This window comes from Lichenostomus cassidix, chromosome 6 (genome assembly GCF_008360975.1).
Source record: "Lichenostomus cassidix isolate B80296 chromosome 6, HeHo_3.0, whole genome shotgun sequence".
Lineage (NCBI taxonomy): Eukaryota > Metazoa > Chordata > Aves > Passeriformes > Meliphagidae > Lichenostomus > Lichenostomus cassidix.
This window is the reverse complement of record NC_139487.1, coordinates 11,201,203-11,228,252: the sequence shown is the minus strand read 5'-3', so window position 1 is coordinate 11,228,252 and position 27,050 is coordinate 11,201,203. Positions and strand designations below refer to the sequence as shown.

The 27,050-nt window shown below is 37.9% G+C and overlaps 2 protein-coding genes across 4 annotated transcripts in view; one reads left to right on the top strand and one right to left on the bottom strand.

Annotated features, from left to right (window-relative positions):
- The first annotated feature begins 199 nt into the window (after nucleotides 1-199).
- On the top strand, nucleotides 200-4,283 carry SFR1 (SWI5 dependent homologous recombination repair protein 1). Its single transcript, XM_085064896.1, has 4 exons — nucleotides 200-583; nucleotides 1,995-2,110; nucleotides 3,290-3,676; nucleotides 3,814-4,283. Exons 2-4 carry the CDS (start codon nucleotides 2,015-2,017, stop codon nucleotides 4,003-4,005), a joined length of 675 nt encoding a protein of 224 aa, XP_084921022.1. The 5' UTR covers nucleotides 200-583; nucleotides 1,995-2,014; the 3' UTR covers nucleotides 4,006-4,283.
- Nucleotides 4,284-4,345: 62 nt separating this feature from the next.
- Nucleotides 4,346-27,050, bottom strand: part of CFAP43 (cilia and flagella associated protein 43) — a 42,899-nt gene continuing 20,194 nt past the window's right edge. The window contains exons 15-40 of one of the 3 annotated variants that reach the window (XM_085064893.1): nucleotides 26,730-26,899; nucleotides 25,836-25,985; nucleotides 25,232-25,362; nucleotides 24,373-24,523; nucleotides 23,683-23,781; nucleotides 22,885-22,962; nucleotides 22,307-22,432; nucleotides 21,757-21,861; nucleotides 21,014-21,106; nucleotides 20,165-20,371; nucleotides 19,149-19,355; nucleotides 17,869-17,958; nucleotides 17,088-17,165; nucleotides 16,132-16,257; nucleotides 15,483-15,602; nucleotides 15,293-15,400; nucleotides 13,762-13,848; nucleotides 13,378-13,466; nucleotides 12,802-13,003; nucleotides 11,908-12,020; nucleotides 11,346-11,502; nucleotides 10,337-10,501; nucleotides 8,285-8,365; nucleotides 7,074-7,227; nucleotides 6,285-6,456; nucleotides 4,346-4,690 (exon numbers count right to left, since the gene is read on the bottom strand). In XM_085064893.1, the coding sequence (XP_084921019.1) occupies nucleotides 6,299-6,456; nucleotides 7,074-7,227; nucleotides 8,285-8,365; nucleotides 10,337-10,501; nucleotides 11,346-11,502; nucleotides 11,908-12,020; nucleotides 12,802-13,003; nucleotides 13,378-13,466; nucleotides 13,762-13,848; nucleotides 15,293-15,400; nucleotides 15,483-15,602; nucleotides 16,132-16,257; nucleotides 17,088-17,165; nucleotides 17,869-17,958; nucleotides 19,149-19,355; nucleotides 20,165-20,371; nucleotides 21,014-21,106; nucleotides 21,757-21,861; nucleotides 22,307-22,432; nucleotides 22,885-22,962; nucleotides 23,683-23,781; nucleotides 24,373-24,523; nucleotides 25,232-25,362; nucleotides 25,836-25,985; nucleotides 26,730-26,899 (3,245 nt within the window). In that variant the 3' untranslated portion in view covers nucleotides 4,346-4,690; nucleotides 6,285-6,298. The remainder of the gene's footprint in view (nucleotides 4,691-6,284; nucleotides 6,457-7,073; nucleotides 7,228-8,284; nucleotides 8,366-10,336; nucleotides 10,502-11,345; nucleotides 11,503-11,907; nucleotides 12,021-12,801; nucleotides 13,004-13,377; nucleotides 13,467-13,761; nucleotides 13,849-15,292; nucleotides 15,401-15,482; nucleotides 15,603-16,131; nucleotides 16,258-17,087; nucleotides 17,166-17,868; nucleotides 17,959-19,148; nucleotides 19,356-20,164; nucleotides 20,372-21,013; nucleotides 21,107-21,756; nucleotides 21,862-22,306; nucleotides 22,433-22,884; nucleotides 22,963-23,682; nucleotides 23,782-24,372; nucleotides 24,524-25,231; nucleotides 25,363-25,835; nucleotides 25,986-26,729; nucleotides 26,900-27,050) is intronic. The other 2 variants (XM_085064894.1, XM_085064895.1) reach the window with 2 other exon arrangements.

The following is a 27,050-nucleotide window of genomic DNA, read 5'->3' as shown; positions in this document are numbered from 1 at the left end:
GAAGCTCCCGGAGATGCGTTCCCCGCCCGCAAGGTCGGGACCGAGACCATGAGGAGACGGGGTTCGGAAACTCCCTGAGGCTCCGCGCTCCCCCGCCCTCAGCCCCTCAGCCACTCCCCCTGCGCGCAGGCGCGAACAGCTCGCACCGCCCGAGAACGCACGGCGCGCATGCGCGGGGCCGCCCCGCCCCGCCCCGCCCTGCCCCGGCCGCGCGAGGTTGAAGCGTGTGAGGGGAGCGAGAGGCGGAGGGCAGTTCTGTCGGGCTCCTTCCTCCTTCACCCGCTCCTGGGGGGATTGTGCTCCCCGAGGGACCTCTAGGCGCTCCTCAGCCCTGCGGGTTGGCGCTGTGGCTGCGGTTTTGGGGTGCATCACCTCGGAACGAGCTCCACGGGTCTGTGGCCCTGCTTATGGGCTACCCAGCCTTCTCTGCGGGGTGGGAAAGTAGCAAGGGGAAAGCTGTATTGAGTGTTAATAGAGCCTTTTGCTGGTGAAAAAGTAAAAGAGTATGTGCTGTTATATAACGTAGCTATAAACAGGAAGACTGAGGACATAGTCACAGACATACCCAAAGTGCAAAAGTCAAGTAAGTACTGAAAAGCAAAATTGTCTTTTCCCCTTCTAACCCAAGTTTTCTTTACTTGCTGGACGGAATTGTTTGTGTGCTGAACAGCATCACTGCTTGAATATGTCAAGGATTCTTAGGCTGAGATAGTGGGAAAGGATTTTAAGAGTGCAGGAGATCTGTGTGAATGTGCTGCCAAGTAACAGCATTAGCAAACCAGTGGAAAAAGTATTTGTTATACTCGTGGTCATTTGAAAACGAATCTCCATTAGAAAGTAAAGGCAGAGAATCATAAGATTGTTTGGTTTTTTAAAGCTCTTAGGCTTGAAATTATTTTGCTCCTTGGAAAGATTTACTACATATTTGTGACATACGGTGTACATAAGCATGATGTAGCTTTTTCTAGGCTCCTGCTTACACCAAGAAATAATAGTATTAAACTTCCATCATACTTAATGGGTGTTGTGGGCTTCCTGTTCAATTGATAGATTGCTAAAACAACCAATTAAGCAAACTCATTACTAAGGTCTGAGTTTTTTAAATAGAGTGCCGTATGTTCTGTTTTGAACAGCTGTGGGGGGAATGTTGACTTGTGAGATAAATGAGGACCTGCGTCCTTTGATACCGAGCCAGGAAGACCAGGCTTGCTGGGCTATTAAGGCTTTGGCTTACTGAAGCCTGGGTATTTTTCATCTCTGAAGAGGAAGCTCCTTGTACCAGTCCTGTGTTGCCCAGTTTTGGTTTGCAGGATTTTATTCTAGAGAGGCTTCTGTTTCAAAACTCCTAATTGCAATTTGCAGGTGAGCAGAGCTGTAGCTGTCGATTTTCCAGCTGCATTCTGGTCATTAGCAGGTGGTTCCCAGTTGCTAAACTGAATTAAACATTGCCAAATCAATTTGAAGTTGGTTCGTGCTGGGAGGTGTGACTTAACCATTTTAATTAAGGCACCTTTCTGAGTGAGGTGGGGATGCTTCCTGTTAATCAAAAGTTCTGCCTATGTGAGTAATTACTTTTTTAAGCAGTATCCCCAGAAGGATCAAATGAAACTGGATTATTTTCACAAACCTGGACACCCAATTATTTTTTCTATAGAAAAGATTAATTGTTTATACATGTGAACAACAAAAATCTTCCTGGCTCCACAGAGCTTTAGGAGTGAGGGGAAAAATCATATATAAAATTGATAGTAAAATACTTTATGGCAGTTAGTAGTGTCATGCCATACATCCTCTTAAAGAAAAGCTGTACACAAAGCAAGATGCTACTTAGCACATGAAACAGCTGTGTAACTTATGCAGATGTCTTTTTTGAACATGCCAATTAGAAAATAGGCCTCAGAATTTCATATTAGGGTTTTTTACTAATTTCTGCAGCCATGTGGCTCATATAATCAAGTGAAAATGACACCATAATTCATTCTGTTATTTAACAGAGACTGCTATTCATCTCGAGATGGAAGAATCAGTGCTGGATAAATTGCCATCTTTGTGCACAACTCCAAAGGATTCTGGGACAGCACCTCCACAGGGGACTAGTTCAGGGAAACAGGTATGAAAACTTACTACTTTTTCAATAATGTGATTCTTCATAGCAACACAATGCTTGTGAAATCATCAAGGAGTCAGAAGTCACTGAGACATTGCTTGCTGGAAGGCTAGAGACAGACACCTTATACCTAGAGCTACAAGGCTAAGGAGTGTGCAGGTAGGGAATGTGCCTGTTGTATACATTGCTCTGAAAATGCAGATGTTTGCTGTGAATGCATAGTGATGGAGCAACATAACCCAAATGCCATACTTATAAATTTAAATACAATACAGGGTGTCTGGTGGATTTTTTGCTTGTCTATTTCAACCTGTCATCTTCAGTTTTCTCAAATCATAGTTTTCTGGGTTGCTGTGCTTGCAGGATAACTTTCTGTGACTTCTGCCTGCAGTGGAACAAAGTACAATGCTTTCAGTTTGTATATTCTCCATAGTACTGAGCTCTGCTTTCGTCTTATCCTGGCATGTGAAATGCTGATACTGTCACACTCAGCATCCAGATCTATGCAGGATAGGCCTGGTTTGAAATTCTGTAACTAATCACTCACTCCCATATTTTAGTGCCTTTCTATAAATAAAAATCTTAAACAAAGATTATAAAAAATAGTTATTTTGAAGAAAAAATCATTTTTAGATGCTTGTGAAGCATCTCAAAGCATGAACAAGTCAAAATTGATATCTCAAATATTCTCTAGAATACAAATGTTTTGTACTAGTTCTAATACAGATGTATATGTGTGATAGGATGGAACAGCAGGAAAAACAACCTTTATCTCCATTAAACTAGAGGGGAAATTAAACTTTATAGAATAAAATTAGCCAAGTTGAAATATGCCCTATTTCTTCTACACAAAGACTAGATGAATAAGTTTGCCTCAACAGAATACAGGATTTGGTCCTAGAAAACGCGGAGCTACATCTTTCCATATTTTGCAGCTCTGTGTGTAAATACATGTGAAAGGAAGAAGTTAACTTTGTTCAAATTTTTGAAGGCTTTACAGAGAATTAGGAAGTCTGGCTTTACAATGATAGTTAAATATTTTACATACTCTATGTAAATAATAATGATTTACATAGAATAAATAATTAAACAAATAGGTAAACAGTTGTTTGAGATTTGATCAAAATTTAAGAGTGTTCTGACCAACTGGGTTTTTTGGGTTTATTTATTTTGTTTTTTTAGCAAATGAGTGCAGCTCTGAGGGAGCGATTAAGGAAAACAAGACGTTCATTTAATGCCAATTTTACAGTGGCAAAGCGGCTCAAAATAGACCCTGAAGAAAAAGACTCTGCTGGTGCTGACACAGAGTGCTTGCCAGAGACAAGTACAGACTGTTCCAGATTACAAGATGGTTCTGAAAACCTGGAAGGAAATGGTACTGGACATACATGTTTCAAAAGTCCCTTACAGGAAAGTGATCCCTGTGGATCATCAGAGAATTCAGATGTCCTACAGGCTGATCTTGGTCAGCAGCAGTCCCTGGAAGAAAAAGTAAAGCTGGCGAAACAAGTGCAAGAGAAGGAAGAGCTACTTCGTAGGCTCAAACTGGTGAAGATGTATCGATCCAAGGTGAGGCAATACTTAACTCACTGGTTTTTTATTGTGTGGTGTTTGTGTATTAAGGCATTTTAAAGAATATCTCCAGGTATCAAAACCCCCTTATGTCAGGAAGTGATTACTTTTTATTTTGTTTGTCTCCATTTCAGAACAACCTGTCTGAGCTGCAGGCTTTGATAGCGAAGTGGAGAAGTAGCACCCAGCTGATGCTGTATGAGCTGCAGTCGGCCTTTTCTGCAGATGGCAAGAAAGTGAGTCTCACTCAGCTCATTGACAATTTTGGGTTAGAGGACCAGTTACTGCACTACAGCAGAACAGATGAAGATTTTGTAGATGCATAATCTACAGGTGCAGAGCTTTCTTTACACGGACACAAGAGCAGAAAAGACTGAATAAATTCTGATATGTCAGAAGTGTTGCTCAGACAATGGACTTTATGCTTTGGGGTCAGGAGGTTTTCTCCAGAGATACTTGTAAAGCTGTGTACAGTAGGCACCGTAAAAGGCATTACTTAATGGAAAAGATTAAACTGGTGATGTTTTGGAGAATGTGGCCTAATGGCTTGGTCAGTGAATTTTTATTTAATAAATAAAATTAAGTCATACTTTAACAGTAGAAAGCAGTAAATGTTTTTATTACTCTGTGTATGGTTACTTGTATTGAAATAAAACAAATTGTCAATTCTGTTCATGTTGGGGAGAGTTCAGTTTATTGTTTGTAGATACACCTCCATTTTACAAATGTCTTCCTGCTACCAGTCAGCCACTGAAGGCTAGTTACAGCATTTTGTGAGTTAAGTAAAGGTAACTAATTTCCATGATGTTATTATTCCAAAGCTAAGCTGTTCTCACTACCTTTAACTGTTACTGAGGGAAATGTGCCATAATGCAGTTGATTTCAGGTATGGGTCCAGACAGTCTCTTCAGGGCTGCTGTCTCATAAGCATGCTGCCACAGCCTGAGGTAAAGAAAATTGAAACCAGCTTTCTATTCTCCTACTACATCTGAGAGCCAAGGTGTTTTCTCTCTTCAAATAAATAAGAAAAACAAGGCCTTGTTTAATGGGATTGCTTCAAACACAGCATCATAAAGCTGAATAAATCTTTACCATTTCATTCATTCTCCAATAAATGCCTTTTTAATTTTCTTTTTAATCTTAACTTGAAATTACATATTTTGTTATCATGGTGACTTCTGCTTTTTATTTTCCCTCAAATCACTGCTTCTCAAATGTAACAATACATAAATCTTAACTACTTTACAATCTCCCTGCTAGCAATCTTGTTTTCTTATTGGTTATACCTTACCTGTTTTGTTTATAGGTGCTATATCCTGTTTCCTTAATAAGGGAGTAATTTTGTAGACAGCTCCAGACAAAGAAAATCAAAGATCATACAGACCCTTTTAACATTGATAGGGCTCATTAGACTTAAGCTTGTACCTACAACTTGCTCTTAATACTGACTTGCTGTCCAGAGAGAATTAATGCAGAACAACCTTTAATGCTAATCACATTTTGAGCATTAAAGCACTATTTCTTTTGCCTTGTTAGGCTTGTACAAAAATCTGATGGGGCCTGGTGAAAGGGCCAGTTATTGTCCCTGAGATCCTTGGCACATTCGGAACTCTGATGCTTCTAGGGCTATTTCAGCAGAGAGACAAAAAGTGACATGTAATTAGAATCCTTACAACTCCCAGTTAGAGATGGTAAAGCGAAAAGGGAGATGCACAGGATCACAACCAAAATAGTTTTTTCTTACAAATGTAGAATTTTTTAAGCTAAGGTCTCAAAGCTATTGATGCTCTCATGATGAAATGGGTTTAGATGTCATGTGAATTTATGAAAGGAGAAGAAATGCACACCATGGAGCTGGGAAATAAAAAGCAGGGAGAATGCCTGAGTAGGTAGAGTGGGCTCCAGCAGCAGTTAATTTTATCACAAGTTCTTTATTTTTCTTAGCTGTTGTGGAGGGATCTGGCAGGAGAATACACTGCATATCAATGTAAAGGTGGGAGAGATGCCAGTGACTATTTCAGGAGGCCAGATGCTTCCAAACCTGGTTTTCCTGTGCCTCTGCCCGTGGCAGCAGCCACAGCTCCTGCTGGCTGTGGGTAATTATACCACAATAAGGCACAGCTGCTTTTGGGCCTGGGCCAGATCACACACATGGTAAGGACAAAGCATCCCTTCAATCTGCTCAGAAACCTATACCTGTGCCATTACAAGGGTAAATTATTGAGTCAAAGCCACAGACATGAATTTTAGCAGATGCCAACTAGAGATTTCTTTACCTCTAAAAGGTTCTACAATTGCGTATTGCAAACAATGGACATACAAATATACCTGTTCCTATCAGTCTACAATTTCTTGTATCTTTTTTTTCTGTAATGAGATATATGGCTTATATAATAAAACCAGTAGAAACAAACCTCATCAACTGAAATACAATGGGGGTAAGACTAGGTGTAAAATGCACAAACCAGAAAATATGCATCTTTCAAAAGGAAGTTACTGTAAAAGGAATTACAGAAGAAATAATTTCAGGAAAGAAAAGTTCAAGGAGAAAAATCAGCTGTAAAAACTCTTTTCCTTAGACAAGACCATGGTATTATACATCTACCTGGACTCTGATTTTTAAACATGATGGAGTGTTCTTGGTTTCTGAATTTCAGCTTCTGACTGAAGAATTGCAAGCTCTTTTTCATGTTCCCTTATAAGGTTCCGTAGATATTTTTGCTTCAAAATCTCTTGGTAACGCTGCCTTGTGATCTTTGCAGACATATCCCGTGTGTCTGCATAAAACAGAGTATTAGTGTTAGCCTGTGCCCATAGGGGATGTGCAGTCTATATTTATATTGGCTCTGTCCTGGGGTTATTCCAAGTTTGTATAAAATAGGCAAGGATTTTAAAAAAGTTTGGCTTAAGAGCCCTTACAGTACTGAATAAAGCAAAATATTTCAAACAGGCACTGGGCATGCTTGCTTAAGTTTCTAGCAAGTGCCCCCTGTTTTCCACTAGTGGAAAGATCTCTATAATAATTTTCCTGAGTACCATTCTCAGCTCCACACTACTTCCTCTGTTCTCTTGGAAGGGTGGAAAGAAGCCCACTGAGCAGCTCTCAGGAAAATGAAAGCATGTGTGACCTAATGAAATTATTAATGACTATAATATTTTGACTTGAATTGTTTCAGGAATTTAGTCAATTAGCTTTGGTTGCAAGAGCTAGTCTCCAGGTACACTCTTCAGTAACTATGTTAGGTTCTGGCAGGAAGAACACTGCTCATTGTGCACATACAGTTACAGACAGGCATTCTTTGCCCCTCAGCTGATGGAGAACAGCACTGTCCAGCCTTGAAGTTATTTTCTGAACATTCTTCGCTTGTGCCTTAATGTGCCTCACTGGACTCACCAGCTGCCTCAAAGATATGCATCCTTTCTGACACAGAGATAAGCATTTCCTTCAGCTGCAGGCTGAGCTCGTAGTTTTCTTGCTCTTTTATATGGATGCGCTTCTTCAGCTCTCTGACTTTCTTCTGATGGTTCTTCACATTCTTTTTGTGCAACTGAACATTTTGAAATTAAGAAAGCAAATATGTGAGGTCATACAAAAACTGTTCAGACAAACTTATGATGAAAGCTGTAAACTTAAGGACTGTGTTGTAGCCTGATAAACCTTTGTGTAAGTTGATTTGACTAGTAGCTTTACTTTGTAAAGTGTCTTTCACACACTGTGTCCCAGTACGTTTATGGAGCTCTAACAGAAGGAGCAGCCAAGGAATAAAGAGGTATAGGTCAGGAAGAGAGACATATTAAAGAGAGACATATTAAAGATAAAACTTGAAAGGCAAAGGGAAAAACAGAAGTCAGTGGAATCAGGGAGCTAAAGACATGCTCTTGACAAGCTGGGAGCTGCTCAAGCTGATGGATGGGCTGTAAAGGGACAAGATAAATACTAAAGCTTGACGAGGAAGAGGAGGCTGATGCCAACTAGCACAACTTGGAGAATATCCAGTAGAATCACTTAAAAACAAAGTCATAATTTGAATGATGAAATAAATGAGGGAGCCAGGAAATCAGATTGTTGTGTCTCTGTTATTTTGAATACAGGGAGTAGGGATACTGTGAACAGGCTGGTGCTCCTGGGGAGAAACATTAAACAGTGAAGACTGAAAGAATGCTTCATCAGAAATGGAAGAGTGACTTTTATAGGCAGTGCTGTGTAAGAAGTGATTAGCAAATCTGCATTCAGATGTTCAGGATAGGAAAGTATTTAATTCCAGTAACAGAGCAAGTAGATTTCCCTCCATAGGCTTGATCTCTGCAGCAATCCATGTATAATGACTGCTTCCAAACACTAGAGAACTGCTGCTGCAGACAGCACAGCTCGAGTTGAAACTATTCAAAGTCAGATGGACAAATACATGAAGATATATATATATAGATATATATATATATATATCAGCTGTGTGTGCTATTATGGCTGTACTCAATCAGTCCTTGAGTTAACATGCCTATATCAATTGCACTTATTATTTCAAACACCTCTTGCTAGTGAAGGCAAGGAGCTGCATTTAAACTAAGGGTGTGTCTCTCAAATGTGGTGGTTCACTTAGGATTTACCTTATCCATGACGCAAAGACTCTCCTCCATCCCTGCTAAGTGCTGAGTGATGTGGGTATCATAGTTATGCACGGTTAAGAACTGAAGAAATAAAGCCAGAAAGAAATGATCTTATGCCTGTTCATTCTCAATAATTCCACCCTTCTATAAAGAAAATCATACTATGTGAAACTCAAAAAATTAGAATTCTGCAGTGGTAAGGCTTACTACTGATCATAAATGGACATTGTAAGGATATTCTTGGATGCTGTATCAGTACTAGACTGTGCAGCTGTTAAAAGGGATGTTACCTATTATATATCTATAATGGAAACAAGGGTCAAACAAGTATGCTGAGATTGTCAAAAACCCCCAGCTATACTTTTGCTTATAATGTAATTTAAGCTAACACAGCTGCAGGCCTAAGTCTGTCTTTGGGCTAGAGAGGAAAATTATTTTTTTCTGTCCAGTAGCTTCCTAGTCATTCTTACGTCTTTTATTGTTCTATCTGCATAGTAATTGAGATTTCAGAGAATTTATTTATTTTTTCCTTGAGCACACTGCTACTAAAATACCTCTTAATCAAATGACAAATGGTAAACCCTGTAATGTTTTATGGATCTATAATGGGCAGTAGACATGTTTCTGCAGATGTAGATTCATCCTTCCAGAGTACTGTCCCACCAAAGTAAGAGGTAGAATTCTGTGGACTATTCTCGTTAAAGGAGGAGAGACAGGAAAGACCCAGAAGGCTCCTTGCCTACACAATTAAACTTCTTTCACTCACTGCTTCATTAACAGCCCACATTCCAGATAGTCTCAGGTCCTTACGCACAGACATTTATCTAAGCCATCCTTTCCATTCCTATTGTTGGGGTATCTGTTGCCTCTCTTTCCCACTAACCCCATATTTCTACTCAAACAGTGATGTAAGTCAAGCCCCTCAGGGCATCTAAATTCTGATTAAACTGGTAAATGCCTTTGCTATGGGCAGTTTAGCTCTTTCTGAAGGGCAAGAGTTCTGCTTGTCAGTTTAATGAAGTCTGAGCTAACAGCAACACCGGTCATAAATTTGCCACGAGAATTTTTCAGCGTGTTATCACATCACCTCTTTGGAAAGCTGTTCTGTTGGTTGGTGTTAGTCATGAAAGTCCTGTGGCTGTGATTCAGAACAAGCATTTTGGAGAGCAGCAAAACAAATGGAGGTTAAGCAAAATATATGTTTTGAATTTTCTTTCAATCTTTTGATCAAATTAGATTATCCTTACTTGCTGCCCAACACTTCTCTTTTCCTCTGTGCTTTACAGCTGTCCCCACTGCTGTATCTCCAGCCTACACATCCTCCAACATCCCTTACTCCAAACCTTTATGCCACCCACATCACCACCACAATACTATCAGATTTCCCTGCCGTCCTCTACATCCCACACTGCAGTACCCTCAGGCTTTCCCTACAACTTTTCTTCCTCCTTCTTCTCCCAGTGGTATCCTTGGCTGTCTCCCACAACCTTTACCTATGTTTCCTGGCCTGCCAGCTGGGTTTGTTCAAAGCTGTGTAGGTGCTGACATGCTGGCCAGCTGCCCCCTCCTGCCTGCCAGGCATGGCAATTAAATTCCCTGTTCTGCTGCTGGACCAGCAAATGGCAGTGAGAAGGTGGGACTCAGTGAGGCTCCGGTAGGAACGCTGTCTCTGCATAGAGCAAAAGTTACAGTATTTCTCTGCGATACCAGATGGGGGCACCTCAGGCCTTTCTCTTAATAAGGATGCTGCTCGATTTAAAAGATCTGTTCCTTGTGGCTGCAAAATCCTGATTCCTTATTCAATGCCAATTTTGGAACACTAAGAGTTAGGGCTAATGTTGCCTTAATTTGCACTTGAACATCCCAGAAAATTTTATCACTGCTCAATCTCATGAGTAAAACCTCCCTTTGAAAGCTGCATTGTTGACCTATTAGGCATCAAGTTTCTCTGGTAGTAAGAGACTTTTGAGGTATAATATAAACGATCTTTCTTACAGGTATAGGCAACATAATTTTCTGCAGTCAAAATATAAATTAGAGAAAGCAACTCACAAGCTGGCAATCTTTTGAAATAGGCATTATTACAATATCCCGAGCCTTCTCTTTCAGATCTCGTATCAGCATTTTCATTTTCTTGTGTTCCCATTCCAGCTGTATTATCCCTTTAGAGAAGTCTTTAAATTCCACCATGGCAGTAATTTTTTTTTCTCCTTGATCCTAAAAAATAGATCAGTCTTAATTAACACACTTTACAGATTATGGCATAATTGTTTGCAACAAGATGGGCAAGCTTCCAAAGTCATAATTTTAGTCAGTTAAATATGCTATACTGCAGTCTCATTCCAGACTTTGCTCCAGATGGTTATCTTTTAAGGAAGTTTGTACTCTTTTATGCTCTGTGTCACAGCCTTGGATCATAGAAATAGATGAAGAAAATGACAACTAACCTCTCCCTCCACCTATCTTATAAAAGAATGGAAAGGCATTTTAGGTCTACAAAATACAAGCTTGCTATGTTTAAGGTATTTTGCAGTTGTTACTGAAGGCTTTGTGCAGTAGCAATAAAAGGCAATTTTTGTACAACTAGAATGCCTAAAAAAAGACCATTTCAAGAAGGTATGAAAAACTGTTTTAAGTATCATCACCAATTTCACCTTACATTAAAAACTGTAATAATTTTTAAAATTTAATGTGAGCTACTATTCAAATGCTTTTTAACATGTCTGTAAGTTTGCCTCGAGGGAATTTTTGGGCTGGTGCCCAGGCTATTAACATTTTCTATTTACAATGTGTGTGTAAGTGATGGTAAGTGTCTAAAAACTGTTGCCATTTCATTGATCTGAATTGTATTGATCAAACATCAAGAAAGCAGTCTGCACTGCAATCTTTACATCATGAGAAGAGACATTAGAGAATTCTTAATAACTTCTAGATTACAATTGAGCCTGCTGGTGTGTTGTAATGAATTGAAACTAGATGTCAAACTGGAGAAAAAGCAGAGCCCCTGAAGGACAATACATTTGTTCAAAAACTTAAATTTCCTTCAGATAATGTAAATTACCGCAAGAGTGCAATTCAGTTCTTCAACAACACTCCTATTAATGAGAATAGCATCACTGTACTCTGGGATCTCAGTATTTTCCAATTCCACCTGCCCTTGTTTTAGCAACAACTGGACAGTCACATTCTGCTCAAGCTTCATCTTCTCCTCCTTCAGCCTAAGATGGCAGAAAACAAAAACAGAGTTTAGTGATTTCAACAGGATTATATAAATCCTCCCATGATTGTCAATGTTTATATTTATTAGTGGTAGGTGATATGTTCATATAGGTCTTACTCTTTGACAGCCTGTGTTCTGTTTGCTGCTAAAGTGACTACAAAATCTGCAATTTATGGTCTGTGTATACAGAAAGTTTTCAACCACTGGGATTTGTTCTTGAATGATAAAGGATGTGAAAATTATGTTATGTACATTAGAAAATTAATTATTGCAGGTTGAAGCAGCAATGAAACATAGATAAGAGTGCTGAAGAACAGAGATGCGTAATTTTGTTTGTAACTTTTAGTTCTATGTTAGTGGGGTATTAAAGATCAGCTGAACATAGGAAAAGATACAAAATTACCAAGTGAGTTCTTGGAAAATGTTCTGTAATTCTGACTTCATCTTGTCGTTTTCATCCATTCTTCTCCGAAGAGAGGCCTGCATCTTTGCCAGTGCTTTGGCCTTCCACTTCACCTAAGCAAGCAACATTGTGACATTCCCAACTTTTTCAACTTTGTCGGTATGTCAGGGTAAGCCTCTTCAAGGACAGAGAAGACAACTTCTTAAGAAGATATATGTGTATGTAAATATGCAGCCCGGCATTTTGAGAATCTCAGTACAGCATATGAGACATAAAGGTTACAATCCCCATACTCTGCTCAGAAAATTATTTGTTCATGTATGCACAGTTTATTCACGTGAAAGGAAATCGTATTTGCTTCTCTTTTGGTCAAATTTTATGTATCTTTGCCACTGGATAATTCTGATTTACGCATTCATGCTTTTATAATAAACAAATACATTTCCAGAAACACCTTTTGTTAAGAATTTTTCTTTATATTCTAGAAAAATTCTGGAATGCATTGGTGCAATTGTAGAATGCTAATGGGAGAGGGAAACTTCAACAGATAATGGAAATCAAATACCTTTTTTTTTTAATATGGATAGAGAAAAGGGAAATTATACTTTTTTATTTTTAATTAAACCAAATCAAGGTCACAATCATTCTGATCGAATCCATCCATATTAATATGCTAATCTTTCTTCTGAAGAACAACTACAACTAGAACTAGAGAACAGGTTTCCCTGTTATTCTGAATTGAATGTGGCCAGAAGAAACTTTTAAAGGCCAATGGAGTTTATGTATCCTGAATTGTTATTTCACCACTAGCTTGACCCTACATGAGAACTCCACTAAAGTTTAAGACTCAAAAGTATCCAGAAGTATATGATCAAAATAAAGAATTTTACATACCAGCTCCTCACTCTCCATTTTATGTCGCCTAGCTAGGCAAAAACATTCCCACATAGACTGGTCTAAGCCACTAGGCATGTGCTTAGGACTATCCAGTTCATCCATGGCTTTCATTAAAAGGGAAAGTGCTTCTTGGTAATCCTCAGGTGAGCCACTCACATAGGGGTTAGCTGTGTCAGTGAGAGTTTCTGTCCTTGGGGTCCTAGTGCACACACAGAGCACCAGACAGGATGAACTCTGTATTTTCTCTTGCATAGAAGAATGTCACAAACAACTAAGAACGTTTTATACTCTCAAGCTCTTGCATAGAGCAAATAGATAAGACTTCACAAAATAAAAATATTATCTTGGAACCTGATGATTGTTTAGATTGCATTTAAAATTGATTTTGTGGAGTGAATGAGGAAATGTAAATATACAAAACAGCAATTAGTGTGATTAGTGTGAAATCAGCTATTGTAAATTATCCAATAAAAAGCAGGGAAAATAATTTAGACTATTAGAATAAATAATATTTTCATTCTTGACTCATGAGAAATACTAGTGTTTAAACAATGGAATCAGAGGGGATCTTACTCTGGTCGATCCATGTAAAGTTGGAAAAGTTCATCAAGGAGATCATCAGGTATATCAGCAAACTCCTTTATAAAACCATGTTCCAAGTTCTGGGTGGGGAGGAAAGAAAGCTTTCTTGTTACCAAAATTTATTTTTCTTAAAAAAGCACCAACCTGCCCATATCAGAAATACAGGATACAGTGCTTTTCCAAGCACTCCCAAAGTTCATGAGAATCTGTACTATTTCATAAATTCTTCTTTGCACACACTGTCCTTTACTGCTTAATTTCATTCATCAGTGAGTTGACCAGAACTCTTGCTTACAGAGAAGCACATTCTTCTCATTATCAAGAAAAAACATTAATTTTTAACTTCTGAACCTCCTTGTGTTTCAAGACTCTTACCTTCTCTTCGTGTATTGCGTCTCTATAGGGGCCTGCATAAGCCTCAACTCCATGTTTTGCAGTCAGGATGTTTCTGGCACCCTTGACCTATAGCAAAACCAAAAGATTTCAGGAATGAAACTCAGCCAGCAGAAGCACTGAATGGCTATTCACATACTGATGAAGCTGACACTTCTTTATTTCTAGGGAAAACCTTATGGGCTATTTTTAGTTACCATATAGTGCCGTCTTCAGGGGTCACCTGTAGATACTGCTAGAAGATGAAGAGCTGTGAAATTAAACTAGGCTGCTGCTTAAGAATGTAAGAAATTTGTGTTAGAAATACTTACAAGCCTCTTGAAACACTGAATATGAGGACATATGTTGATACTTTTTTTTCTATAGAGATTTCCTTAAGCTTTCATGTCATCTCATGTAAGTCAAAAAATCTCAAATGTTCTTCAGTGGAGAGTTCTTCATTCATGGCACAGTTCTGCTATGTGTCAGGATACTTAAGTCATCTGTTTCATTGAGGCTGTTAAATGCTAATACTCTGCTGGGGAGACCATTTTGTTGTATTTGACAGTTTCCAGTGACCAAAAGTTGTACCAGTGGGACCATTTAGAAAATGAAAAAAAAAAAAAGTATTTTGAAATACTTTCAAAGTAAGCTGGTATACACTTGGCCTCAGATGGCTTTAAAACTAGTCCCGCCAATTCAGTGGGAAGGGCAAGATGCCAGCTTTGGAATCCCTCCCTGCAGCTCTCAGACAAAGGGCTACTGGCAGCTCCCAACATGGTGCTCTGCACAGGCTGAGCAGGAGATCTGACATGTGGAGGCAGCAGTATATTATCTGTGGAGTCAAGAACAGCTCCATGAAGACCAAGTGGGCAAATGAGATCCTATTGTCCCAAGAGCCAGAAACAACCTGTAGACTACTACAGTAAGAAACCTGTATTGAAACCCAGACCTACTACCGTGCTCTCCAGTCCTTTTTTGACTTCTGTAGGATTTGACAGGGGTGGGTAAACTCCTCAGGAGATTAAATTGGTTGATAAGACTATAAACACTTTGTACTCTGTGGTATGTTCTGCTTCCATGGTCATGAACTCTGTCTATGCTTTGAACTGGCAACACATGTCTGCATGGCCCTGGCCTGCACTGGACATCTCAGTGAAAAATGTGATGGCATTACATATTCTTTTGTGCATCTTCCTGTCATAAATCCATCATAATTGGTACTTGGAGCTTGATACCAGGTACTAAAGAATATTATATGTAGCCAACACATACCAGCATGCCCTTGTGAATGTATGAAGTTATAGCAAAGAACTCCATATGAAACAAGCTGAGTATCTATTAAGAAAATTAGATGTATTTATAATTTATGTCACTTGTATAAGTAAAAAAAAAAAAAAAAAATCAATGACCCTGTAAATTGTGAGGAAGTCCTTTATGGCAAGATTTTGATTTGGAAAGAGCAGACTTCACATGAAACTGTACTGTAAACATTACATTACTCCTAATAACAGCATTCCAAATGACAACTTACTTTTTCTTTCTTCTTTTTTGTAAGGAATTTATGAAGTCCAGCATTTCTGGTGTCCAACTCTTCATCCAACAGTAATGCATAAGTGAGGTTGAGTATTTTGAGTTCTTCCTGTGAAATGATTGTAATAAAAAAATGTTAACATTTCTGCTGCACAGAGGCAGACATGAAAAACTAATGCTTTTTGCAATACCTGGTAGATGGCCATCTGTGATTTCAGTTTCTTTTCAGAGAGTTTGCAGACAATCTCATCAAAATTTTGTGTTGTTTCGTTGATGAAAGTTTCAAGTTTCTTCCATTCCTCTCTCAGAAACTGGGGAAGGGAAGGACAAGAGCAGCAATATTATAACTGGAGGAACAAGTAATTTCTGATGTCTCTCTCTATATATATATGAGATGATAAAGAATGGACAATATGGAACTGTATAATTCAGCCAAAAGGCCACAGAAATTACTTGTTTAGAAAGGTCTGCCAGGCTACCATTGTTGTTCCAATACCACTCTGAAGAATAAAAATAATTGTATTATTTTTTTATTGCATCAGCAACTCTGGGAATGGAACCTGAAAAACACATTTTAGAAATACTGGTCCATTTGTGAAGGAAAGTAACCTTCTTAGGATATCACAGTTTTTATCCATAGTAATTGTTAAAAGTGGAGTCTGCCTAATTCTACTGTCTAAGCTAGGATTTATTTAATAAGCCACATGATCTTTGATGATCATTTATTCTTAGTTTATCCCATTTATTAGTATTCATTTTTAGAAGTTCCTTCTGAGAAAGATCAGAAGCTTTGGTTATGAGCACTTTGAACAAACCCATCCTTTCCTCATTTTAATTTACCTCTCTATATTCTTCTTTTCCTTCATTCAGTTCCTTGACATTTTTCTCATATTCTTCAAATATTTTCTTTTCTTCTTCAGTCCAAAGATCATCAGGTCTGGATAGAAAAGATGGTGGAGGAATATCCTGGAAGTATTAAAGAAAAATATGCTAAAAAGCAAGCTTAACCCTACATCAGCACACTAACAAACCACAGCATGCACTAAATTTAACAAAAGGTATTTCTTAGTAAGGTACAAGCCTTGGGTCAAAGTAACATATATATTCTGTTGCTCTGGTCTGTTACTTTCACCAGTAATTTTAGTGTATATATATTGTGCTAGATTCACTTACTGACTTACAGGAATTCACTGCTGGATCTTATAAAATACAAGTATTTAGAACTCAAATATTACTGTCAGTATAAGGTTTACCACATTTGCTGTTTCAGAACCCCAAATCTAACTCCATGCTAACATAAACTTCTAAGTGGAGTCCTAATTTTCCAAAACATATTGATTTCAGAGGAGGGCTTGGGTCTGCCCTACCCTTTTATTGTGGCACTTATTCACATCCATTTCTTCTTCTATTACTGTAATATTTATATTTGCTGAGTTAAATGAAATACAGTGGTTTTCTCTAAGATCACAGCCATGGATAATGGACCCTTCCTCCAGCAATATAGTTGTTATAATGGTAATATATTAGATAGATGTAATGATAGTACATTAAATAGATGATCCTACAGTATTCCACTGTGATAGGAACAGGTGTTGATGGGTAAATCATACACAGGCAGTAGAATCTTGTGGTCTTTTCTTGTGTATGCTCTCTTATGGAGTCTATCAGTCATAATGCAATTCTACAGCTCTCCAGCTTTCTTCTGACACTGAGGTTGGAGATATTTGCTGGTTGAATTTCACATTGGCACAAGAGCCCACAAGCTTCCTAAAGGACATGGCAGAAACACATCTCACCATTTTTAAGATGTCTTCCCTCCTGATTTCCAGCACTCCCCCCATCATGTCATCAAGAGCACGCAGTCTTTCATCGTCCTGGGAACAATCACAAAAAATACTTGAAGGTACAAAAGTAGGTGTAGCAGTTGCAAGTTTTGTGTATGAGTGTTCACCTCTAGATCACCCATACAATTATTCAGTGTGTCACTAGTAGATCGATGCTCTTTGGGGATGTCTATGAAACATGCCAAAAGTTTCAGAGTTTTTTCTGGTAAACGATATTGACATGCCAAATAACTTACTCAAACTACCATTTTGGCAGTTTTGGAAAGAACACATAGGCATACAGTACTACTGTGCCTCTCTTTTGGGGCCAGAGCCATCATGTCAGTTTTTTCACATACACATTTTAAAGCCAGAGGAAAGCACTGCAGTCTTCTAATCTGATCCCTGAAGAACAGAGGCTGCTCAATCAAAAAACACATATTAAGCACTCTTGATTGAGCAGTAGCATGAATTTGGACATGTATCTAGTTGCTAGCCACCTGATATGGTATTTTAAACTGCCACTAAGCACATGTTTAAAAACTGTGAGCTTAACACTGTATTTTCTCCTCCCAGCTGACCTATGTAGTTCTGAGTGTAAACAATCAATAAGAGGGAAAAGGCACATATCATCATTACCTACCAGTTTAAATTTATTCTCCCATACTACATTACTGGAATGTTTCAATGCTGCAATAATTAAATAAGCCTAACCAGAGACAAAGGCCTGTAAATGGGATACTACTATAATTACCGTAGCTGCAAGAAGTCTTTCCATTTCAAGCTTAGCCAGCAATTCTATTTGCTCTATCTCCTCTTGAGTCAAGATTTTCTCAGCTTTAATCTGAAGGAAGAAAATGAGGCTTATATCAGAATTCTCTTCTCCAAATGCAATCACATGTGGACTGAGAACCTTTGCAAAAGCGGCGGTCCTGGTTTTGGCTGGGATGGAGTTAATTTTCTTCCTAGTAGCTGGTACAGATGCACTGGTACAGTGCATCCCACAGCCTTGGGATTGGTATGTTGGTGGTGAGTAATTGTTTTTCATTTGCATCAGTTGTTTCTCCTGGGTTTTATTTCTTTCTCTTTTTATTATTTTCCTCTTAATTACATTTATGATGACGATTAAATTGCATCTGTTACAATGATGATTATTATTGTTGTTATTATTATTATATTTTATTTCAATTATGAAACTGTTCTCATCTCAACCCATGATTTTTCTCACTTTTACCCTCCCAGTTCTGTCCCTCACCATGGTGGGATGGGGGAGTGAGTGAGCAGCTGTGTGGTGCTTAGTTGCTGACTGGGGTTAAACCATGAAAATGGTGTAACACAAATTCTTAATGCTTTCTGTATCTCTGCTCTATAACTATATTCCACAAAATGAAAATTCTCCTTTTGAACAGCTACAAAAACTAAGTTTAAATATCCTGAAAAACAAACTTCCATCACTTTCACTGATATTAGTTGTGTTTTGTGCATGCCTTTTACAGTGGGATAACATGGACTGGTGAGAGAGAAGAGAGCAATGGGAAAAGATTGACCAAATGAGCAGATAAGATCAGTGGAATATATTACATAAGAAATATGGGGTTTCTCTGTAATTAATTAATTGAATTTATAAGTACAGTACTAAGTATGCTCTAATACTTAGATTATTAGTTTGAAACTACTTTGTTTCAAAATGGCACAGAGATTAAATAGAGAAACCCTTAACTATGGAAGCAGTTCCTGAATGCCTGGTTTGAATGTCAGGAACAAGGAATTTCTACCTGATTTATGGGCATTTTAAAAAGTTTTAGCAGCAATAAATTAAGTTTATATACATTTTATTAATTTCAGATGTACTTATTTTATTGAAGGTTTCTCTCCCTAAAAAGGAAAGGTAAGAATATGAGCCAAAAAGAAGACTTTAAGTAGACAGACACATCTGCTTTAAGGTTTTTCAGTACTGACACAATGTTTGGAAACGAGAAGAATTAGAGAACTGGATTTGAGTGGGTGAAACAGAAAGATGCATTTTTCAGACACCTCTGAATCCTGAACGGTGAGAGCTCGCTCTGGCATCTCATCATCTGTAAAGTCTGGCTCCCACACTTCCACTTGAAGTTCAAGCTGTGCCAAGATTTCTCGGATCTTCACGTTACTTTCTTTCACTTGTGCTATCTCCTGCTCCTTTTGTTGTACCACCATGTCAAATTCCTCATTGAAAGCAGTTTTCACTTTGTAAATGATGTCCTGGAATACCGAAAAAGGAAACAGCAGGACTGTTCAGGTCACATCCATCCATGTTTATATACTGCTCCTCAAGCCATCAGAACCACAAATGTGTGTATTTTTGTATGTGACAGGGAGATAAACTGGTAAAGCCTTTCTGTGAAAATCATAAGGGCAGAGTTCAAGCTTTGTTAAATGGAGTGGGGTGGATGATCTCCTTTTTTCTTTTCCCTAGGATTTTTTTATTCAGATTCTTTATTTCAGATATTTGGCATTTAAGAAAGCGTCTGAAAGAAACATACTGCTGCCAAAGCTGGATGAAAAAGTAGGCTGTCCTCTATTTGCTTTTTTTGGCCCTCTTCAGCTGAAAGAAGGAGCTCCAAAGAAAAAAAATCAAAATGTGACTTGTAAATTTGGAGACTGTAAATCACAGGTGCAGGGAGACAGAGAAAGGATACAGTTTCCTGATGCAACCTGCAGTTTCAATATGCTTTCATGTGATCCTCTGATGCATGTAAGTAAAATGTGCCCATTAAACAAACATTAGAAAGTGATTTTTTATAAAACACCGCATACTTTATAATAATTTTAAAAAGTATATATTCTTAGTGGATAAATTCTTCTTTTAGCATAAACAATTGATCTCAACAAAGCAAAGTAGAATGCACTATGTGCATTTATCAGTTTTTGTCTCAGTTACTCAAGAGACTGGTGAAACTCTCTATTGTTTAGTGTCACTATGTCCAAAATCTAACAGTGGCTGTGACTGCTATGAAAACCAACAGATATGACAGTGTCACTGCAGTAAGAAAAATTTCAGAAGATGTCACCTTCAATAATATTATCTGATTGAATTTCTGCTCCCTGGTGTGCAAGTCACATTGGTGGTATAGGGTAGATATGTCCCCACCATACTGAGCACTCAGGCTTCCATTTAGCCAGTGAGATGCACCATCATCAGCCACTTTTGCTGCCTTTTCTCCTTCTTCCTCAGGTAAAACAGTCTCAGAGTCAACATCAAGGTTTGTCTTCTGAGCCTGCAGATCACAAACATGGCAACTGTGTTACATTGGTACACGATCCAGTGTCCTATTATAAAAAGAATTCTAGAGGTTATATTCTTCAATTAAGCTCAGTGATCAAAATAATACAAATTGAAATAATCCTATCTGGAATATTGGGTTCATTTGTAGGTTCCCCAGCACAACACATGGGAATACAGAAGAAAGTCCAGTGATAGGCCACCAATATCAGCAAAGACTTTAAACATTTAGCATGTGAGGACAGACTGAGAGAACTGGAATTGTTTAGCCTCAGGAAGGAGAAGGCTTGGGGGGTTCTTTTTCTTGTGAGGGTTGTCAAATGGGAGAAGAGGTAGCCCATGGAGATATTTTCACCATGGAGATATTCCAAGACTCACTGGACACAGCCTTGAGTTAATGCTCTAGGAATGTTAGACTAGATAACTTCCAAAGGGCTCTTCTAGCCTCAGCTATTCTGTGATTATTTAAGACATACATTTTTTAAACAACATTTCATCTTTATTAATATTTTTAAAAAAATTTTGACAACTTCTACAGAAAGAAAATGGACCTTAGGAATGTAACTAGATAAAGAAGTGATAAGATGCCAGCTCAGACCCTCATGATCTGTATCTTAAGGTCAGCTGTCTCAGTCACCTTTAACTGGAGAATTTTCTTCACAGCTTCCAGCTCTTCTTTACTACGTTCCTTCAGTGGATAATTACTCACTTGACAATCTGTATGGAAGCACTGCTCAAATTTAAAATACAAAAACCCAAAGTAAGAAGTTCTTCAGAATGATTCTATCAGTTAATTTGTTCAATACCTCAATGCTAAACAAGGACTTCTTAGAATCAGGAATAAAACTGAGGATCAATTAGTATGGACAATGTATTAAATACAGTTTTTAGACATAATCTATGGATATGGTCTCTTTATTCACCTTTATCCACAGAATCAAACCAGAACTAGATTTTTTTTTTTTTTTGGTCTTTTACTACCCTTGGGATAATCCAGTATCATCAGTTTGACTCATCTCCCTCTGTTTAAAATAGGCAAAATCAGGGTTAAATTTTGCCTTTATGTTCTGTGTAGCAGAATTAATGCAGACTGCACAAAGAAAAATATTATTTACTTCTCCTTTTAGCAATACTGTGTAAATATATTGTTTGAGATCAAGGAATTAAAGAGTTGCCTACTTGCTTATCAGCACCCATTTCCACCTTAGAAGGTAAAATCAGCCAGGCTCAGACAAAATGAACAGAATAGATTTCCCTGAGCCCTGGGAAGAGGTAAAGTTTTTCCCACACCATAAGCAAATCAGAAATGTGTTATTTTGTCCCAGTACCTTAAAGAATAAATAAACTATTGCAATAAATGTCTTAGAAAGAAGAGGTTACCTTAACTGCACGTTCTTTTACACACATAACATCCCAGCACTCATATTTGATTAAATCCTGCAAATAGCAGTGGGATAAATTCTCCATCTCAATCTCCTTCCTTGCCTTTCAAGACACAGAAGAGAAAATAACAAGATGTGGTGCAAAGTAACAAGATATGGACAATTTGCATTGAGTTTTTTGAAAGAAAACTAACAGATTAAATGAATTATCAATATTTAATCTTATTAGACTATCACTTAAATATCTTCTCCAAAAACTATACTGCATAGTACTGAAGGCATCATTTTATATGTGAAGAAAAGTATTCCAGAACTTAAACAACATGCCCAAGGCCACAGTGTGAGATTTATAGTTTCTGGCATTAAATCATATTCCAATCTGCATTGTCTGCATCAGCAGTTTCACCTGCTTCAAACAGTGACTTTAAACACTTTTCCATTTTTCTGCTTCTCAGCAGTGAACAGCAACTTTGAGATAATCCTCTGTTTTTCACTCATTTTTCTCCTTTCCACTGATAATTTTAAAATGTTCCCCCATTTTGTCATACCATGGCCACATCTTGTTCAGCCTCTGCTTGTGCTTTTTTCTGTCCTTCGAAATCCAGGTTGAACTCCCAGTGCTCGAGTTTCTCAATGTCTGGCACCTGCTCATTTTCATGCATCATCTTCTGAATCTGTTTTTAAAACAAGAAATATAAAGAATAAAAAGTAATTTGAATGTGAATAGAGAAAATTCTATTTTTAACACTATAGAATTTGATATCAGAGAAAATTCTTTTAATTACCTGCATTTTTAACTGCCTTATGGGAAGAAACAGACAAAAAAGGAAAGTATTTTCTGTAATGGAAAGTCGTTTGACAGGCAGAAATTAGCCTGCTGAGGGGACAGATAGTTCAATACATTAGGGTGATACAAAATATTCTTTTGGAGCAAAGGAAGTGGAGAAGCAGACAGGAGTTCCTGGCACTTTCAGCTTTTATCTCTGAAGAAACACATCTCTTTAATAACTGTCTGCTCAGAGTTTATGACAAAAATGTAACTGAGCACTACAGCTCACAGCCATAAAGGAAATGTTCTTGTACACAAAACTGGGAAGCTGAGCCATTACCCTTGTAAGAAACTCACAGTTTCACGCAGCTTTTTAATTCCCATTTGTATCTCTTCCTTCTGGTTAGCAAATCTCTCAGTCTCTTCTCTCATAACCTGACATACAACAAATGTATTGTTGAAAGACAAAAAACAGGCAAGAGAAAAAAAATACTGAAGTAACCTAAAGGAACATTATCTGTACAGAAGATGCCAGAGGGGTTAATAACTGAAATAGACACAATCCTAATTCAATAGGATCATCCTTAGAATTGCACAAGAGAAAACAGATTGTATAGCCAGGTCACATTGTAAACTGGTTGTACAGTAATACAGCTTAAAAAAGAGAAAATAGTAAAGAAAGACATAATTACAAGAGCAGTGCTTACAGACACATTGAACTGCATAAAGCCTTCTGCCAGAACTTTTTAATCTTTAGATTTTTCATTGTTTTCATTTTTTATTGAGTAGCCTGCTTGGTTTCTGGTAATAATCTTCTGTGCAACTTTTTGACATTTGGAATAAAAGAAGTCTATAAGTTTCTAAAAGAAGTGAGTTTGTTACGCTTCTTTTTTCTTTGCCTTTTTATTTAAAAATCCTCGTGTAGAAGTGGTTTTTTGGTCTTTAGAGCTCCTGTTGTGCTAGGCACCTTTTCTGATGTGTTTATAACCTTGGCCTAGGATTTCTAAAAGTCTAGGTTGCAGTGGTTAAAGAGAGGTCCAAATGTGAGAAAAGCTTTTGAAACTAGATCCCTTTACAGCAAATACCTTGGCACCCCAAGTGACTAATGACCCCTGAAAAGTCTGGCTTTGAGTAATACTTTTTCTGTGAAAGTACCTTCTGTATTTTCTGGTCTATCCATGTCATTTCATTGGTATCTGTGATGTTTCCATCTTCTTCTGTCATCTCTGCATTGGAAGATTTCCATGGTGCCTGCTGAAATTAAGGATATAAACATCTAGCCCAGGTACTTACAGACAGAGTGGACGAAAGATGGAAATGAAATAAAAAGTGGGCTCACATTAGAAACACCACCAAATTAGAGAGTGTTACATTTTTGTTGTCTAACCAGTCCCCAGATTTGATCCTGCAAACCTTTTGCTATTATGCAAAGCTTTTTGACTCAAATTATTGACTGGACTAATCTCTGTAATCACTATTTTAATTTATTTCAATGGGAAAATGTACAATTAGTTAACACACAATGTGTAGAGTAACATCACACTACATGGAATGGCACATAACTTTACATGAGGAAAAACTGACTATCACGGAGTTTTCTGTGGCTGAGGAACTTGAGTGAAACTGAAGAGGAGAATGTCAACTTCCCACAGATATTCCATTTCTTTGATAGTACTCTTCCACAAATTCCTATGTAATCATATTCAGCCTATCCTCAGGGGTATTCTTCCATTTTAACAAGAGGATCAGTGGATTAAGGACAATTTTCATCATGTACAATTTTAGGATAATGATCAAGCTTTTTTTCCCCCTCAAAAATAAAGAAAACACCATAAATTTCTTTACTGGAGGTGATTTTGATGTGGCTTCTGGGTCAAACTTCCATTCTGCCATAGACTGTAAAACAGAATTTTCATCTGAAGTAGACTTGTTCAGTATATCATGTAGAGATTGCCAGTAAAGAGCAGCTTCCTCAACTTCAGCTTCCTCTATCTCCCTGGTAAACAGAAAAGGAACTGATGTATTTTTTTGTATATTATGGAAAAGGATGAAGTATTAAATATTCTTTATAACACAATTAATAAGCTGTTTAAATGCCTTTTCAATATTTTTGTATTCTTTTGAGTTCTAGAATTGTATCATTAAGTGAAGTCTCCACAGAAGTAAAAATTCTGAAAGATGGATTACCCATATTAGAAATATTGCTCTGACAGAGTCATCTTTAATTTATGCATCTACCTGAACATTTCTTTTACCACAGCAAAGCTGTATTTTCAGGTGTTTCTTACTCCTAATGTCTGCTAAGAGCTCTCTGTAGCCACAGTAGAATTCCCATTAAAGCTGTGATGTCTCCATATCTCTGAGTTAAAATAGTATCTCAGGAGATTATATCCCTTACATCCCCAGAGAACCCTTTCCAGAGAGCTGATTTGAGAATGATAAGAAGTATCACTGTTGGTGATAATTCTCAAAAGATACTCCTGTATGTTTTGCTGCAATCAGACCCAAAGGGCAAGACTTTTCCTGAGCTAGGGAGGCCAGGCTGCCTCTAAAGATGAAAGGGATGATTTTATTTCTACCCAATTCTTCTCCTTACTTTGAGACTAAGAAAAAGGAAGTCTAGAATCACAAGCAGATGCAAAAATTAATCTATCAGGATACAGGAAATGACACAATCAATATTAGTCTGCCACTTTATACATACTTCCAGTTCAGACACACCAGGGCACAATCATTTTCACCGTTAACTAGGATGAAATTGCCATCCAGCGAAAAAACCATGGATCTGATTCCCTTTCCTTGATATGAGAGACAATGCTTTTGAGCAAGTATATCCTAGGGAAGTCATAGAAGCAGTATCAGCAAATACATTTTCATAATGGAATATGTCTTTAAATTATTTTTATTATTTAACTTTTAAAAATATGTTAATGTTTCTTTATGTTTAGCTAAAAGTCAATCCAAAATGGCAATAAAAAGTATGTAAAATACTAGGATTTTTAAGTTTAAAAGGTTTGATTACATATGAGACAAGTTTGTAGTACACTGATTTTGCAGAAGATAAAGAACAGTAGCAAAATTAGCTACTCTGAGATTTACTGAAGAAGGAAGGAAGTGGTTTGTATGATTGTATACACATTCATCATAAAAACAATTGTCTAGTACAATGCTATGTCAGTTCATGTTCAACATAAATTTTTCTCAAACACCTCTATTCAAGTAAGGAAAAGTTTACAGTGAAGGAGAGCAATTTTTACACTTCTGTCTCATGTAAATCAAACAAAGCCTGTGCCCAGATGCCCACCTACCAGAGAAGAGGTATTGTAGATAAACAAAACACCATCCTTGGCTGCTGCTGCCAGCCGCTGGCTGTTGGGTGATAAACAGAGCAAACCTGATCCAAACTGATTGCTAGGAATCTTCTTTGATGAAAATACTGATGGATCTTCCCCATTATTCTGCCAAACAAAAAAAAAGGTTACTAGCAGTTCAGATGATATCTATGAAATATCTATGCCATTTTGAGAAGATTTATGAGAGGTTTGTGGGTTACTGCATGCATCACAGTTTAAACTGTTGCTGGATTACTGAGCTCAGGAAGTAGTGCCATGGCTGTGCTGCTGATTTGCTTCTCATCTCTGCAAAAGGGTCTGTATTCAGTCTGTTTGAGCCTGGAATTTCTTGGCTCAGAAAGGATGGGACACGTCAAGGAGGAATGCTGACCTTTAGAATTCAGCTTTTTCCCTGATTTGACTCTTAAGCTGTGGGAGACCCATGAGCTGCAGAGAGCTGCAGTTCAGCAGCAGGCAATGACAGTGGCTTCCTGAAGCCCCCACTGCTTCACTGTGAGGCTGGGCTGGGTTTGCATCTGAGAGTTCTGGGCTCATGTTGGCTCAGTCCCTTCAGGAGCTGCATGTCCAGGTTACTCAGCACACTGCACAAACCCACAGCTTCAGCACAGAAACAGCTTGGGAAGTGCCTGCAAGCTGTGTGGATTTGAAGTACCAATAGAACAGAACAAGGACATTGCTTTTGCCTGGTTTCTGAGCAAGTGGTAGGATACTGAAAGTTGATGTATGGATGGAATAGGTATTTTTAGTAGAGAGAGGGTTTCTTTAATATCCTGCTATATTAATTTCATCCATGTCTTTGTTTGCTGGTATTTAACCACCACCCAAAACAAAGCAACTTCAGAGAATTACCTTTTCAGAAAGGTGGTATTTACAGATGAAAGGTGCACAGGTGCAGTAGCCATACACAATGTTACCCTTCAATCTGACTGCTGAGCTCAAAGGGCAATCCAGATTATACTGCTTCTTTTTCAGGGCACCAGCACTAAACATTCCTTGTACATTCACATACTTATCATTGTCTAAAAGATTGATAAAGGAAAGGGAGAAAGAGGCATCACTACCACTAATGCAGGTGCTTTGTCTATCATGTAATTATAAAAATGATCCTCAGCAAGGAGTGAGCATGAGGTGAGTTTTTAGGGAAGAGATTGGGAATTAACTACTTAGATT

What these genes read in the sequence shown, in the direction of transcription:
- SFR1 (XM_085064896.1), top strand. Translation starts at nt 2,015, where the DNA reads ATGGAAGAATCAGTGCTGGATAAATTGCCATCTTTGTGCACAACTCCA. An exon ending in GGACTAGTTCAGGGAAACAG is followed by an intron (nt 2,111 to 3,289) that starts GTATGAAAACTT and finishes TTGTTTTTTTAG; the next exon opens with CAAATGAGTGCAGCTCTGAG. An exon ending in TGAAGATGTATCGATCCAAG is followed by an intron (nt 3,677 to 3,813) that starts GTGAGGCAATAC and finishes TCTCCATTTCAG; the next exon opens with AACAACCTGTCTGAGCTGCA.